Source organism: Phoenix dactylifera, chromosome 3, assembly GCF_051530095.1.
Source record: "Phoenix dactylifera cultivar Ajwa chromosome 3, Ajwa_hap1_PhDact_Kaust_v1.1, whole genome shotgun sequence".
Classification (NCBI taxonomy): domain Eukaryota; kingdom Viridiplantae; phylum Streptophyta; class Magnoliopsida; order Arecales; family Arecaceae; genus Phoenix; species Phoenix dactylifera.
Window position 1 is genome coordinate 52730332 of NC_143192.1, and position 16026 is coordinate 52746357.

The 16026-nt window shown below is 40.5% G+C and overlaps 2 protein-coding genes across 3 annotated transcripts; both read right to left on the reverse strand.

Moving 5' to 3' along the window:
- Window positions 1-373: 373 nt before the first annotated feature.
- LOC103706164 (uncharacterized) lies at window positions 374-10696 on the reverse strand. The gene is made up of 3 exons (XM_008790194.5): window positions 9484-10696; window positions 3947-4295; window positions 374-867 (listed from the first exon to the last, which is right to left on the reverse strand). Exons 1-3 carry the CDS (start codon window positions 10506-10508, stop codon window positions 604-606), a joined length of 1638 nt encoding a protein of 545 aa, XP_008788416.4. The 5' UTR covers window positions 10509-10696; the 3' UTR covers window positions 374-603.
- Window positions 10697-12682: 1986 nt separating this feature from the next.
- LOC103706163 (protein HIGH ARSENIC CONTENT 1, mitochondrial-like) lies at window positions 12683-15235 on the reverse strand. 2 transcript variants are annotated; one of them, XM_008790193.4, is made up of 6 exons: window positions 15088-15235; window positions 14809-14886; window positions 14640-14713; window positions 14498-14568; window positions 14341-14394; window positions 12683-13165 (listed from the first exon to the last, which is right to left on the reverse strand). In XM_008790193.4, exons 1-6 carry the CDS (start codon window positions 15102-15104, stop codon window positions 13073-13075), a joined length of 387 nt encoding a protein of 128 aa, XP_008788415.1. In that variant the 5' UTR covers window positions 15105-15235; the 3' UTR covers window positions 12683-13072. The 2 variants fall into 2 exon arrangements, with proteins under 2 accessions (XP_008788415.1, XP_008788413.1); XM_008790191.5 differs by having other exon boundaries at window positions 14809-14889.
- Between the last annotated feature and the right edge of the window lie 791 nt (window positions 15236-16026).

Below are 16026 nucleotides of genomic sequence, written 5' to 3' on the forward strand. Positions count from 1 at the left end.
TCTTGCAAGCTAGAGTTGGGGATCTTGAAAGCCAAAGCTCGGATTTGGTCCGCATAGTCTTTTTCTGGTGAGAAACCCCCCGAGGCGTCAAAAGGATGGCCCTGGCTTTAATATATATATATATATATATATATATAGAGAGAGAGAGAGAGAGAGAGAGAGAGAGAGAGAGAGAGAGAGAGAGAGAGAGAGAGAGAAGAAATGTATATGGGGATGCTTGAACTGGAAATGAAAGCAGAAACCTTGAAAAAGTATAACACAGTGCAAGCGAGCAAACATATATTTAGCATCAGAAACACTAGATTGTATTCTGAATCGCCCATGGATTCAATAACAATCCGTATGCAAACAGAACTGGAGCAGATAAAGCATATAAGAAGCAACTCACCATCAAAAAAATGTCATACCATGACAACAATTATGATTACATATTTTCTACAGCTGAGGAACAATAAGTTCAGATATCATACAAGCGATGATGATTTGGGGGCAAATGTACACACAATTTGTTGACTTCTCTAGTGGCAGCAGAGCGCTTATTACTCGTGAAATCTCCATGAAATGACATTCTCAGAATTATACAGAAGAGTAAGAAGCAGATCATTATACAACCAATGGAGTTCTGTTGTTAAGGGAGGGTCTATGATTTCTACTGAGAGGGAGAAGTTCATAGACCTCGTGGACCTCCTGCTTACACACTTCCCCTTTATCCCTGTCTATGGCATAGCACACGTAAATGGTGTCGATAACATTATCCAATACGTGAACAAAGTAACCCAATACCACCATGAGCAGCAACCATGCGAGGGCTGCAACAAGATACATTTCTGCACCCAGAGCACTCGCAGCTTTTAAAATTGCACAAACCTGCTTCAAGGCACAGATGTAGTGATATTCATCAGAAGATAAAACAGAAATGCATGAATTTCGTATTCAGAAAATCTCATCAAACTTAGGTATGTAACAGCATTTAGCACATGTTATTCATAAGAGCAAGAGAAACAAGAATCTTCTCAAAGTAGATATGTTTTTTTATTGTAGTTTATTAATGTTCCAATTTTAGTGCGTTTGCTCTCAGATGAATCTTGCTACTGTACAACTCTGGTGTCGTGCACTCCAGAAATGAAAACTAGAATTCGCACGCTTAAATTTCTTATATAAACAAGAGATCTCATTATGGCAAGTGTCATGAAAAAGTGAAGAAGCATCATAGAGAGGACCTCTCTCTCTCTCTCTCTCTGACCACTGCAAACAGTAGAAGGGAAGTGTCCATCTAGTTATGTGTATATACATGTTAGTTTTCTTTTATAACAATGCATACCCAGAAATTCCTAGCTTCAAATTCTCTAGAAGTCCATGAACCACTCAGAAATGTAACATTGTTAAGTTAGTTCTGCCATTACAGAGATTATTAACAAAGCAATGAGCAATACTGATAAATTTTCAGAACTCATTTGTATTGGTGGAGTTCTTCGGAGCTCCAGAATCATAAGGGATGATAAAAGCTAATGTACAATGGATCACAGCCTATGCATTTTTTTAATTTACTTAACCAAATGGTTTGGGAAGACATCTGCTAAGATAATGTGCCATGATAAGATAAGCATAACAAGAATGAGAATGCAAAATGAACATGACTCAAAAACTAAGACAAACCAATATTTACATAGACCAGATACGTGCTGCATGATTTCAGACTAAAATTGAATGAGCTCTGGTCTTCACAGAATCCATCAAAACATAGTTTCTCTTGCAAAACTTTAAAAACCAAAATGCAATTGCATGAAGCATTCAAATAAAGAGAGGTTTACTTATCCCTTGGTCCAAGCTAATAACATCTTTCTTTTCAGCTCGCTGCAACAGATTTCTAGACTGAGACTCAGAAAGATTTATTTATAGAACAAGTTTTTTATTTTAACCTCCTCCATCCTTGGTCTAAAGTCTAAACAATCACAGGATAACATTATGCATGATTAGAACATTGGATTGCCCATAATCTCAACATAAATCCCACTATTAAGCCTTTTCCCAACATGTCCATAACTAGAAAAAGTATATTCTAACTATAACTAAAACCTCTTAACTATTTCCTTGGAAAGAAAGTTCCGGTGCTTCCCATACTAAAGTCATTTTACACACTTTTCCAGCATGTTTATGATAGAGTTTTAAATTATTGGTGTTATTCCAACCCTCATGATCCAATAGATTTCCAAATCATTACAGACCTTTTTGCAGGAAGAGTTTCTTTCAACCTTTCGAGTCTCTTGTGAAATATCTAGTGAATATGAAGGTTGACCAGTCTTGATTTTATGGAATGACAAACAGTCAGCTTCCTTCATAATTTTAAACATAATATTAGAAGACAGAAGGCTTGCCTCCATCCAAGTTGTAATCTCTCAGTGTCTCTCTTATCCTCCAAGTCTAATTGCTGTGTAGTAAGTGACCAAGAGATCTTGTGCTGGAAGGGTGGAACCTTTAGGTGTACACAGCTCGCTAACAGCATGAGCATCCTCTTGATATCCAACATTACAGCCTCTATATTTGGGCTCATCCTCTTAGTAAGAACTCTCGACTTAGTATAGAAGTTTCATGATACCACTTTGATTCATCTTCCTAAAGTTGGGATCATGTACAATCTACAGGGAGACTAATAGATATGAATATTAGGTTTTTAAGGGATTCTATAGGAATGTTAGCCAAGAAATTTTTCTGCTGATGGATCTGGACATATCTATAGTGTTTGGGCAAAGAAGGGTGAATTGAGGATTTCTTAAGAAAAAGCTAATGTACACCCTCCTTACTCAGTGTCGGTACGCCCGGTATGGGGGGGGGGGGGGGGGGGAGGTAAATGTTAGCCAAGAAACGGCAGTAAGAAAAAAGTAGAAAGAAAGAAGAGAAAAAGAGGGGAAAAGGGACAGGGTAAAGGAAAAGGTGGCTGAAGACTACAAGGAGATTTTGCAAACAAAAGGAGAGGTTACAAGGAGAAAAGCAGGCTGAAGATGGCCCTTTCACTACTTCTGTGTCCAGACAACAGCAAACCAGTCCCTTTCCTGCAAACCTCTCCACTTCTATAAAATTGCTAGCTATAAAATATCGGAGAATAAGTACAAAAGACCACAACAAATGCCACTAATTTTCTTCCAAATCCTTGCAAAGGAAGAAAGAAATCTAAAATCTGAAAGCTATACAAGCCCCTTTATTTTCTCATTGAAGATCCCAAAAGTCTCCAGTATACCATTAAAAGGATGTCATGTTGTCAACAACAAACATTAAACCATCTCTGGAGGACAAAAAGGCCTGATCCAAGGCCCACTATCAACTCATTTAAGCCCAGCTTTGTTTGTGACATCAGTTCATCATTTCAAGCAGGATTTGAATAGATGCTAAATTTAAAAAAACTAAGGAGATTTTTAAAAATGCAAGCCTAAGAATCAGATGAAAAGAGTATGCAGAATCTAATTTCGATGAGATTTCAAACAAAACTGTAATTTATCCAAAGCATCTCCATATAAAAATAGACTATACATGTTCGCCCAAAAATACCACGAAAGACAACTAATCAACCTAAAAACAGATAGCTGGGTGATGACCCTGTTTACAGTCACGATAATTGTCTGATTAGATGAAAAATACTATGGCATAAACTGAAACACTTCATCTATCACAGGTACAGGCATTATTCATTGCTCTCTACAAAAGGACATTGAAGTTACTAGATATAACTAAGGTACACCATACTGAACTGGACGGTACGGGGTGTACCATACCGAACTGTACTAGTTCAATACTGGTATGCGCTAAGAAGGGGCATATCGCCACTCAGTATGTCGAACCGGTTTCCGTACCGGACGTAGTGACATAATAATAAGATGGCACCGATACAGAGCCTGGTACCGAAATGGCGTATCTTAGATATAACAATGAGAAATTAATAGGCTCAACATACCACTATAGCGTACAACGCCGAGAGAACAAAAATTATTCCAGCCAGTATGCGTGTGGAGACTGTCTCAACAAAAACAGCAGAAAGAAGATTCCGTTTTAGAAGCTCATATGTCATCTTAGCAGCAGAACAGTATCCTTCACCCGTTATCGCAGCAAAGTTTACAGTAAACTTGTTGACAAAGTCGCATGCTGACAGCAAGAAATTAGCACAGCACTTGAGCATTAGATTCACACATCCTTGAGCCACATCTTCTTGCTTTGCACTATCTACAACAGCACGGATGACACGGATAGCACCCATTACCATTCCTGAAAAACATACCGTACCAAAGGAGGGACCAAAAGCATTCCTGCATATATTAGGAAATTAATCATGAACACGAACGAAATGTTTATATGAAAGTATCTATATACAAATGTATCATAGCATTCATTGGACAAGCAATAAACAATGCTGAGCTTTCTGTTTAACAACATCTGTGACTCAGGTTTTAAATCCCAATCCTAAACATGGTATTGGTCAAGGACTGGGTTGGGACAGTATTATCTGGATGCTCGAGCTGGGTTGGCATCCTAGTAATTCATCGGGACACCCTTTTTTGCTGTTGTTTATTATTTTAATGACTGTTTTGAGGGAGTTTAGGGTTTCTCCGTCATAATTTAGGATTAGGGCAGGTTTTGTCTTTTTGGCGCTGATGACTGGATTTATAGTGTTGGTACCAGCACCTATTTGGTATTAGGTTTATGGTGTCATATGAAGATGTAATAGGCTATTGTATGAAGAGTGTTGGTTTCACATTGTGGATTTGTTGAAAAAAAGCAGTTAGTTTGCCTCATAAATAATAACACTTCTGGTTTTGGAAATTTCTCTTTCAACAGCTAATAATAAAAGCATATAAGTATTGCTTCCCAACTTCCAAACCTTGCTTGTACAAAAGATACATAATGGAGAAAAGAAGCTACATTTGTTCAATGACTTGGATAGGTGACCAACTATTTTACATTTTCAAGTATTTCCTAGCCTCTAACCACTCTTCTAGAAGAATGTTAAAACAAAGCAGAAAACAGAATAAAATAGCCACAGCATATAGAATCATGAGTCTATGTTAAATTCCATATCTAAGTTTGAAAATAGAACAAAATAGCCACCGCAAATATAATTAGAATAAAACAGAGCAAACAGCCAAGCAAAGAGAATCATGAGTCTATGTTATAGTCCATATCTAAATTTGAAAAATCTACAATATTCAATGTCATCGAGCAAAAGCAAACACCCTGTCATCAAAGAGATGCCGAACCTGTACCAGTAGGCGTACCGGTGGCCTACCAGATCAGTTCGGCTTGTTTGCCGAACTAGACCCAGCCGGAGCCGGAGAAGACGAAGGCCTAGAGAGAGCGAGTGGGGGAGGGAGGGAGGGAGGAAGGAGAGGCCTCCGCCGCCCGTGAAGGGCCGTAAGGGGGGAGTGGGGGGCGGAGGCCAAGGCCGCCGCCGCGACCTCCCCCGGCGTGGCCCTCCCTCCCCCGCTTTCTCTCTCCTCTTCTTATCTTCCGACTCTGGCTGGGTTCAGCCAATACGGGCCCTGTACCAATTTCTACGGCTGAACTGTACCGGTCAGGGTCCGGACCGGTACGGTACGTGCTGAACCGGCTGGTACAGGCCGGTTCAACATACTATGCTGTCATCCATAATCATCACTATCAAGCCTCACTGCCTTACCAAATTATTTTGGAATTATCTATATGAATCCTCATTTAACAATCTTTTCCAATGAGCTTTTTACGTCCACTGTTACTGCTATATTATATTCCATATCTAAATTTGAAAAATCTACAATATTCAATATCATCAAGCAAAAGCAAACACACTGCCATCCCTAATCATCACCATCAAGCCTCACTGCCTTACCAAATTATTTTGAATCATCTGTATGAATCTTCATTTAACAATCTTTCCCATGAGCTTTTTGCATCCACTGTTACTGCTCCATCAATGCTAGTGTAGGCCCTCCTCTCCCTTCTTTTTTAGACTCTTTAGCATAGATTCAAACACCTCTCCTTATCAGGGACTGATCACTGGCAGCTCCAATGCCCCTAATGCAGCCATTCTTAATTCTAACCTTCTTAGCTTTACCATACATCCACATCAATATTCTCATATATGCCATGTTCATCATGTTCTCTTACACCTCTTGTTGCCCAGTATTAGAAAGCATACAACAGTATGGTCTTTTCTGCCATTTAAGAAAAGGAAAAATCCCCTCTGCTGAGGAACACATGAGATGCATAACACGATAAGCATCTCTCCACTTTACCCACTTAGTGCTAATCCTTTTGAATGCATTAGTCTATTGTGTCATTGTTTATTTTACAATTGGATCCAAGAAAGCAAAACTTATTGCTATGTAGTATGTCTTGGCCGTCAAATGAGACCTCCCTTTCATTTGTAGTCCACTGGAATTCCATTTATCTTTACTGACTTTAAGGCCCTTCTTTTAAGATTTTCCACCATAATTCCACATGAAAATTTAACCTCATCCTTTTCTCATACATCAGCATCATATCATTTGAACATAACATACTAACTATAATATATTTTGCTGAATATTGGCAGCAAGTTCATCTACAGTGAAGCTGATAACAATGTGGTATATCTTTGCCATTAATTTTAATGAAGGCCTCACATTGCATGTATTTATGTATCTATGTATGCCAGTTGAAATCATATTCCAACGGAACAGTCAGATCTCATCCACTTCTCACCATATCTTATAAAAATAACAAACACTAAACATTTTCTTAAATATTAGCAATAAGTTCAACTAAGACTATTCTTGGGATGCAGAACTTATAGTTAATCCTCAATGTGAACTCACTGCAGCTGCAAATTTACTTGCCTCGCCATAACCACTGGCAACTGTCACTGCCTTAAGATACATGCCATCAACAATTCAAGGTATAACTTATTCAAAACTTACTTCCCTAATGACCAGGAAATTGCACCTCATAATACTCTTCATATGCTTTCTCCAAGTTGATAAAACCATGTCTAGATTTTCTGCTTCTCTCAAAACCTTCCCATCTATTGCCTAAGCAAAAAGATAGCCTCCATTATTTACCTACCGAACATATGGCTATAATTTAGAGGTTTTTCTTTGCCTTAATTCTTTGTTCTATCACTCTTCCCCATAATTTCCAAGCATGGAACATAAGTTTGATTTTATTAACAGTTGGTGCAAATTTATGAATCAACTTTATGCAATGGCTCATGCCGAGAACGAAAAAGGGGTTCCTATGAAGTCTGTACCGCTTAACACCAGCCAGCACAAATTAACACTAATTAAAATGCATAATACAGCAGTAAGCCTCCCCATCCCCCCTTCAAAGGCACATCATGCCCACACCTAGCCAGCATGGTATTTACTATATGGTGCAGAGCAATAGGTATTGACACCTAAATCCTTGCAACCCATCATTTAATTCCATATCCTATTTGGTTCAATGCATAAGTTGCAATGTAGTGAATAGTGTTTAATGAAAAAAGGTCTTTAAAGAAAAAAAAATGAAAAACTGGCTTATTTTGAGAGCATAATGCCAGCTAAGGAAACGATCATAATCATACCATCAGAAGCCATGTCCCAACAAATTGGGTTCAGCTATATAAATCATCCATCACCAAGCATTCCCATCTAGGAGTCCTCTAACATTATATTAAGATTTTCAATATCCTTTTTTTAACACAACTTCTGGCTTTCTCAGTTTAGGTTTTCCCTTCCTCCTTTTAAAACCTTCAACTTAGAAGCCTTCCACCTTAGGTATGGAAATGAATATGGAAACAAAGTGCTCATAATTTAAGGATCATAATTAGGATAACCGTGAGGCCGTGAGGGTCATCACTAGATGACAAAAATTTAAAAATAGTTTTGGTAGCATAACAAACATAACCAAAAGGCCCACATCCTTACCAATAGTCAAAGAAAATGTTAAGGAACTCTATGGGACAGTATAAATAGCTGCAGTTTCATTTTTTTTTTTACCTCTTCCAAACTAACCATCATAGCAACCTTTTCCGCTAATGATATTTTGTGCAATCCATGAATCAAGCTAATATAGCTATCTTAGCCAAATAAACTCTTCCTGTGCAGTTTTGTAATCAATCATATTTCTCCAAAGCCCAAACCACCTCTTCTCCAATCCTAAACCTTCAGAACTACTCACAAGTAAGTGCTTTCATTTGGTCCAGCTTTCTCAACCTGACCGCCTTAGCTCTTGGTCTTGGCCTTGCGACGTTATCCCAATAGCCAACACTAAATTCCCATTTTGGTCAACCACCATTTAATCTTTACAAGGAAAGTCGCTAGGGAAAATCCTTAGCTGCATTGTCGCAAGAAGGCTTACTAGTAGATGAGGAGCACAAATAGATTAAATTTTGCTAGTTTATCACTTTACTGTAACCTCAAAAGATCTTATCCAACTAATCTCATCATATGCATACAATTTCCCAACATTAAGTCCAAACTCAAGTATGTAACTAATAGTTCACCAACCTCACAGCCATACCAACAGTGCCCAACTAAAAAGCCATTTTGTTGTCCTTTTAAATTGCAATTGAGGGATTCCTTTATATTTTACTCTTAGTGTAACTATCAACTAAATCAAAAGAATATTAAAAGTTCATCAATTTCCAAAGGTTGTCATAGTCCTTTTATTCAGGACAAAAATCAAATCCTTAATCTTGGCAGCCTTTGAATTCTTGGGAAATGAAGCACCATTGTCAGAAAAAGTGCCATTCTGAGAATACTTTTGAGATCCTCAAGTAAATAGTATAAGTTTTTTTTTTAAATATGATCATAGTTAAGTAACTATGGTTTAATCTAGCAATAAGGCTTCTAAAGTTTACACAAAGAATCTGGTAGCAGTTAACCATATTGTCAGGCTCTCTAAGTTTAAAAGAAGCTCTTGCAGTTTGTATGCTTTGCAAAGTTTAACAAGTCAACCTCATCAAATAGGATAACTTCTGGGCAAGAGTGATCAGGATGCGCTGCCAGGTCAGAAATGCCCAGCCAACTTTCTCTACGACCACAATATTTTGGAAAGGAAAATTACTAGATGTGCTACGTTAAGGAAACGCACACCTATGTTCACCTCAATAAAAATTTCAGCCTACAACTAAAGAAATCTAAGCAAGTCAAAATCTAGTTTTCTTTTCTCATCTAGCATCCTATATATTTTCTTTGCTGGAACAAGGAAAGTTCAATTTTTGTCCTAAAGATCAAAAGCAAGCAAGCAAATGAAAACCAGAGCATGGATTACATCTCATTTCTACATGGACAATTAAATTGTAAGTCGACCTCATGAGTTCACGAATGCAGCATCGTGACCACATAATCTAAACTACATACCAATCTACTGAAAAAGAGATGCATCTTGAACAAGGGAAATTACTGTATAAACCGGCCAGTATAACCAGCCAGCCACCATTAGTTCTCTTTCCAGCTAGCAGAAAGAAAGATTGGAAGGGGATAAGAACATCAATCATACCTCAAAGAGTTCCTTATGTTTCGGATATGCTTGGACCGCTCCTTGGAGAAGTACCACTGAGCGATCGTCCCACTAATGACATACACCTGTGCTTCCACCATTGTCGCCACTGACCAAACCATCGTGATGATCGCCAGCGCAAAGTATGCCGGCACCCACCCATCCTGCCTCCACACACACAAATAATACTCCCCACCGGCGCCCTCCTTCTCCTTCGGCACCACCTTCCCGTTCCAGGTCGAATACACCAAGAACACCACAATTGGGGTGAAGTACACCAGGAGCCCGAGTCCCAACGCAGGAAGAATGGCGAGCAGGCTGATGTTGCTGGCGAGGGCGGCGGCGGATATCCGGACGATCCGCACGGTCAGCTCGACGCGGTGCCAGTTGGCGACGATGATCCAAAGGATGATAGCGATGAGGAGGAAGATAAAGATGAGGGTGAGGATTCGGTAGGCGAGAGGGAAGGAGTGGCGGCACCCGTGGCTGAGGGCGCAGGCGGCGAACCAGTAGACATTGACGAAGGCCGGGATGAGGATGAAGAAGGGAAGGGCAGTGTACACCACTTGTTTGGGGTAATGGCGAAGGATCCAGAGGACAGCGAGGGCGATGGGGCCGGAGAGGAGGAGGGTGACGACGAGAGTCCAGATGAGATCCTTCAAGAAAGGGGAAGAAGAGGAGGAGTAGAGGGAGAGGGAGAGCGAGAGAGTATTGGAGGAGGGGAGGACGCAGGAGGAGGAGGCGGGGTCGAAGACGAAGGAGGAGACACGGGAGGCGGCGGGGTTGCGGCGGGCGACAGCGACGAGGCCGAGGGCGATGGTGGAAAGAGAGAGGAGGAGGAAGAGTATGAGAGCGGGAAGGTCGCGAAGGGGGCGAGGGCCGTGCTGGTAGGAGATCGGGGGGTACTGGTCGTCGTCGTCGGCGTCCTGCGGGGGGGCGGCGGGGTCGGCGGCGGAGAGGAGGGGCTGGGTGGAGGCGGAGGGGTCGTACAGGATGGACGGCTTGGTCTCTTCGCCGCCTCCCATCAGACGGCTCGTGTGGGATGGACGGGTTGGAGATCTCCGGGTCCGGAGTTGGACGATGAAGGTAGGAAATGCCAGCGTCCAAGGCCTGATGAAATCAAATAAGATCCGGAAAGGGAAAGGGTGTTTTAGTCTTTTGGAAGCAGCGCGAGGTTTGTTTGTTTTGTTTTTTTTTTTTTTTTGCTGAAGTAAGTGTCGAGGTTTGTTTGTTTGCAGAGCCGTTTTTTATAAGGAAAATTCTCTGGGGGCGCCCGCTCACGCACGTGAGAAGTTCCCTTGCCACCCACCAACCGGAACAAATTCTACCGAATTCACCACCCGTTTCGGTCCACGTGGCTGGAGAACATGTCGTGTGGGGACCACGGGTGCGACATTAGCTTGGCTCTTGGATGGGGACGATGGGGCATGCTGTGGAGGGCGTATGAGAGACACGTGGACTGTTGCTGTAAGGTGTACGGAGGACCGCGGCTTCTCGTTAACTAACGAAGACCGAAGGTACGGTTCGCATGCGATTAAGAATTAAATCCAATTCGATCCACTTGAAAAGTTACGTAGCCATTCGACGTGGCACGACGAGATTAGTGTAGTTCGTAGAAGTTGGAGTGGTCCGCATGAAGCTAGACCAATCATGAGGTGCCATGTCGGATGGGTTATTAAGGGAATCAGACTTTATCGTACTTTTTTTCAAGTGATAATGATTTTCTTCAATAATCACAACTATTATGTCCGGCTGTTTTTGTCTGGTGCAGGCCATGGGGAATATGCAATAAAAAAAAGACCTTCATGAGGTGATCCAACGGATGATTAGCTCATGAAAGCTTGAAAAAAATGCAGATGCATTATTCACAAATGATGATTAAATAACAAGGAAGGTGATCACCTATGCATCTTGCACGAAAAAACTTTAGTAGTTAAGGAATGCAACTCGATGTATTGGCTACACTAAATATCATGGGCAATTTGAGAGCTTCGTAGACTTTGTTCTTTTAATCCAACGGATGATTAGCTCATGAAAGCTTGAAAAAAATGCAGATGCATTATTCACAAATGATGATTAAATAACAAGGAAGGTGATCACCTATGCATCTTGCACGAAAAAACTTTAGTAGTTAAGGAATGCAACTCGATGTATTGGCTACACTAAATATCATGGGCAATTTGAGAGCTTCGTAGACTTTGTTCTTTTAAAGTTATTTCTAAAATCGTTAACCCCAATACTATTTGTTTGAAATAGTATAGGTGAGATAAAGAGGAAGGGAGCCGATAGCAAATGGTTCTAAGAAGTTATTTCTGAAAGTTGTCGACCCCAATAACAAAACACTTTGGGGTTATCTAGTGATAACATCTCCAATGGGTTGGGCATTTGAATCAATAAGGGCTCGTTTGGTTCACGAGAAAAGAAGGGGAAAAGTGTGGTCAATGGAAAAGTAATGAGATGCCTCTTGTTTGATTGAAGTTTTTAAAGAAGAGAGATGGAAAAGTTGTATTCCCATGGAAATATGATTCCCACATTTTGGGAAAGTCTTTCCCATGAGAAACATGGAAAAGTTACTTTTCCATGAGGCAGGAATCACTCCATTTTTATTTTTTTCCAAAAAGGCCCTTCAGCATTAAAGAAGCATTAAAGAGGCATTAAAGACTTAATTTTTATTAAGAGCATAATAGAAATTATATATAACTTTCCCAAGAAAGTGGATGGCCAACCAAACATAAGCACTTTGAAAATTTGTCACTTTTTCATGATCAACCAAACATGCCAAAAGTACTTTTCTAGGCATCCTCTTCCTAGAAATTTGTTTCTCAGGAATCATATTCTTAGGAGGAAAAATGCTTACGGTGAACCAAACGAACCCTAATAGTAGTACAAGAGAGAAACTAAAGAGATCGTGGGTTGCCGATATGCTCTTGAATCCAGTATTCATGGACTTACTTATCTATGTAACCTAGTGATGAAGGACACACCTTGTATCAAATCCAGCCTTGATCACAATTAGAGTAGCTTTCGAGCATATCGAAGGTGGGTTTCTTATAATCGTGTATGAAACACGATTGCTAATGTGCATGCACCTTCACCAAAGGCTTAGCATCAAGTGCGAACCTTTTAGGGCAAAAGGTTTGCTCCTCTTTGAAGTTATTACTTGGAGCAACCAGAGAAAGTTGGCAAAATTTTAGAAGCATTTAATTCTAAAATTCAACATAACCATCAAATACTCACATCAGTTACTAATAAATACAACTTAGTATGGTGACTACCACCAAGGGAGCAAAGCAAAAGTGGCTATATTATTATTACGAAGGCCAACCCATCAATCCAACTAATTTTTTTTTGTTGGTACAACGGAGCTCATATTCAACGACCAACAAAACTAGAAAACAATCCAACTAAAATACAGGCACTGCATCTCGAAAACAAAATAATTATACAAAAATCATGAAAGGTTGCAACAGCAAGTGAGCTCACGGAGAGTCAACCTGAGGTTTATTAGCTAATATTAGTTTAATAGTTATTTTATTTCATAATTAGACGTACGCATACGCAATGGACGGCCAACTTAAACGTAACGCGATCACTGCAGCTCTCCCTTGGGCTTCTTCACGACAAACCCGTTCTCCACCCATGCGGCATAACCACCTCCCATGTTCTTTGCGTGCTTGAAACCCTGCAATTTAATTAAAAACGCCAGCTCAATTTCATCTACAGAAACAAAGCTTATGTACCTAAACAACAAAAGAGCAACCTTTTTCTTTGGTACCAGCTAATTTGAAGGTTGAAAGCAAAGTCCTTTTCCTTTTAGCATCAATCAGCTAAAAGGGAATCAAATTAATAGTTCTTGATTCACAGAACCAAGTATGTAAATCAAATTGCATTGATTTACTTGAAACTTGCACGCGAGAGCTATTCTCGTAACTTGTCATGAGAGTAAAAGTTCTAGCTTGTGAGATAATATCAAGAGGAATCTTTACACACGTTCACACATAACAAATGAAAAGGAGAAATAACCTAAAATGTGCAGACAGAGTTTTCTTAGGTCATCTCAATAATAGCTTTGTAATAATCACTTTATAATATACCGCCTTTCCATTTAATAGTATAATAGAGTCCTGAGATGGATTCAGCACAAGGAATATCTAATTTATTCCTTGGGCTTAAGCTGCTATAGAGGAAAGATAATTGTATCTTAGAGGAGCCTATTAGGAGCTTGCAAAGTGAGTTCTTTATATGCAAGGAATGCGAAATTATCTCAAATTGTACAGTTCAGAGCATACCGAGTCGTGCCTGCAATAAATCCGGATGGTTTCAACATTCAAAACAAAGAAACCGGTGAAGAAGAGAAAGAGGGAGAAGAAAAAAAAGAAAACAAGAGAAAGAGACAGGAGAAGGAGGAGGGAGGGTTGTAGAGAGTTAGAGGAGGGGCTCAGCCCTCTTAGCCCTCCTATTTTATCGTCTTTCTCCCTCTTCCTTCCTCCCTCTCTACCTCTTTTTCTCCATGCTGGTACAAATTGATTGGTACAGGCTTCGATACTGGTATATTGATCCTTACTCGTATGGATAGGACCTAGCTTGATATCATATTGGACAAGATTCCAAATATTATTTTCAGATGGAACTAAAAGAATCGATAAGATTTGAGGTGTGCTTCATGTGTGACATAATCTGTCTACTTTGAATCAAGACTCGAGGTGACTGATTGGCTGTGCGCCGTGGAGGCACCAAAATGAGAGGTTCAACCGCCTCTTGAATCGCGCCCTCTGCATGCACGATCCACGGGCGGACCGTCAAACCGGATTGCTCGCTAAATTTATCGTTCAACCTGTAAAGAAGAAAACCACTCACAGCGTTGACAAGATCCACAGTTGCTGGGAGGGATCGCATTCCACTCTGACATCCCTGCCCAGGCGACAAAAAGAAAAACGAAAAGAAAAGAACATGATTAACGTTCGGCCATTCGAATCATGGAATTTATTTCCATGTGAAAACCAAGAGGAAATACCACAACTATGTGATCATCCTTGTTGCAAACCAACGACACCTGCTCCACAAACTTCGAATTTTTCTCCCTCCCTGATCCAAAAAAAAGAAAAGAAATGCATCTCGACTTCCATGCCAAAAGTAAAAACTAAGCAGAGGCTTACCTTGTGGGGTGAAGAACAGATACGGGACGTTTATGGCGTTCTCTAGATGACCCTTGTTGAATTCCTCCACGGTCCTATACAGTAATGAATACATAAATTTTTAGTGATAAGAACAAGGGAAAGAGCAAATAGAAAGGAAATGGAGGAGCAGGAGAGGAGATTAAAGGACCTGACGTCCAAGTAGCGGTGGCCGGAGCACATGAGGCGTTTCGCGGCGTGGACGTCCACGGTCGCGACTGCTTCCGAGCTACTGGAAAAAGGCGGCCACAGGAAAAGAAGAAACAAGGAGATAACATTACAAAACCAAAACCATTTCATCACCCAAAGAGAAGCCGCCATGATTTTGTATTCTTTTAACTACTGGATTTGAGATGGTAAGGAAATAATAAGAGGGAGAGGAAGAGGGAGAGGGACGAGGAAAAGAGAGAAAGTGGGGGAATTTGGTTACCTTAAAGTGGGAGCCATGGAAGGGTCAAAGTAGAAGCAAAGGAGGTGAGATTCGGAGGGCGGAGGAGGGAGTGTCTGTGGGTGCTGCCGTTGGCTTTCCAGGCTCTGGTTTTCCTCTCCGACGGCGCCACCAGATATAAGAAGGGAGTCGGCCTGGCCCCATTTCTTTTTTTCTATAGTTTAGTATAGTACCAAGGAGGAGAACGGTTCAACGTTCTGTTTGCCGACGTAACGGCTGAGCGGGGCGGTGTACCCGAGATTACCCGTCGGACCCGCTTGATTCCACGACAAGGAAAGGGCTAAAAAAAAAAGAGGTTAATGAAAAAATTAAGAAGTACCCCATATTTAGGGCTGGTTTGGTTCGCAGGAAAAGGAGGGGGGAAAGTGTGGTCAATGGGAAAGTAATGAAATGCCTCTTGTTTGGTTGGAGTTTTCAAAGGAGAGAGATGGGAAAGTTGTATTCCCATGGGAATATGATTCCCACATTTCATGGGAAAGTCTTTTCCGTGAGAAACATGGGAAAGTTACTTTCCCATGAGGTGGGAATCACTTCTTTTTTATTTTTTCCCAAAAAGACCCTTCAGTATTAAAGAAGCATTAAAGAGGCATTAAAGACCTAATTTTTATTAAGGGCATAATAGGAATTATACATAACTTTCCTAGGAAAGTGGATGGTCAACCAAACATAAGCACTTTGGAAATTAGTCACTTTCCCATGGTTAACCAAACATGTCAAAAGTACTTTCCTAGGTATCCTCTTCCTAGGAATCTGATTCCCAGGATTCATATTCCTAGGAGGGAAAATACTTCCCGCGAACCAAACGAGCCCTTAATTGAGTTATAGGCAGCTTAAGAGGATATCACCTTCGCGACATAGGTGCTTAGTATGGATAGGATGTATCTTGAGGGGACTTTTCTATGATTGATTGGATTCAGAAAG

Bases quoted from the DNA above. Each gene is read 5' to 3' on its own strand.
- LOC103706164 (XM_008790194.5), bottom strand. From the start codon at position 10,508: ATGGGAGGCGGCGAAGAGACCAAGCCGTCCATCCTGTACGACCCCTCC. The intron at 4,296-9,483 runs GTATGATTGATG...TAATATATGCAG, and splicing joins AACATAAGGAACTCTTTGAG to GAATGCTTTTGGTCCCTCCT. The intron at 868-3,946 runs GTATGTTGAGCC...GCCTTGAAGCAG, and splicing joins CGGCGTTGTACGCTATAGTG to GTTTGTGCAATTTTAAAAGC.
- LOC103706163 (XM_008790191.5), bottom strand. The intron at 14,714-14,808 runs GTCCTTTAATCT...ATTACTGTATAG, and splicing joins CACCGCTACTTGGACGTCAG to GACCGTGGAGGAATTCAACA. The intron at 14,569-14,639 runs GTAAGCCTCTGC...TTTTTGGATCAG, and splicing joins TCTGTTCTTCACCCCACAAG to GGAGGGAGAAAAATTCGAAG.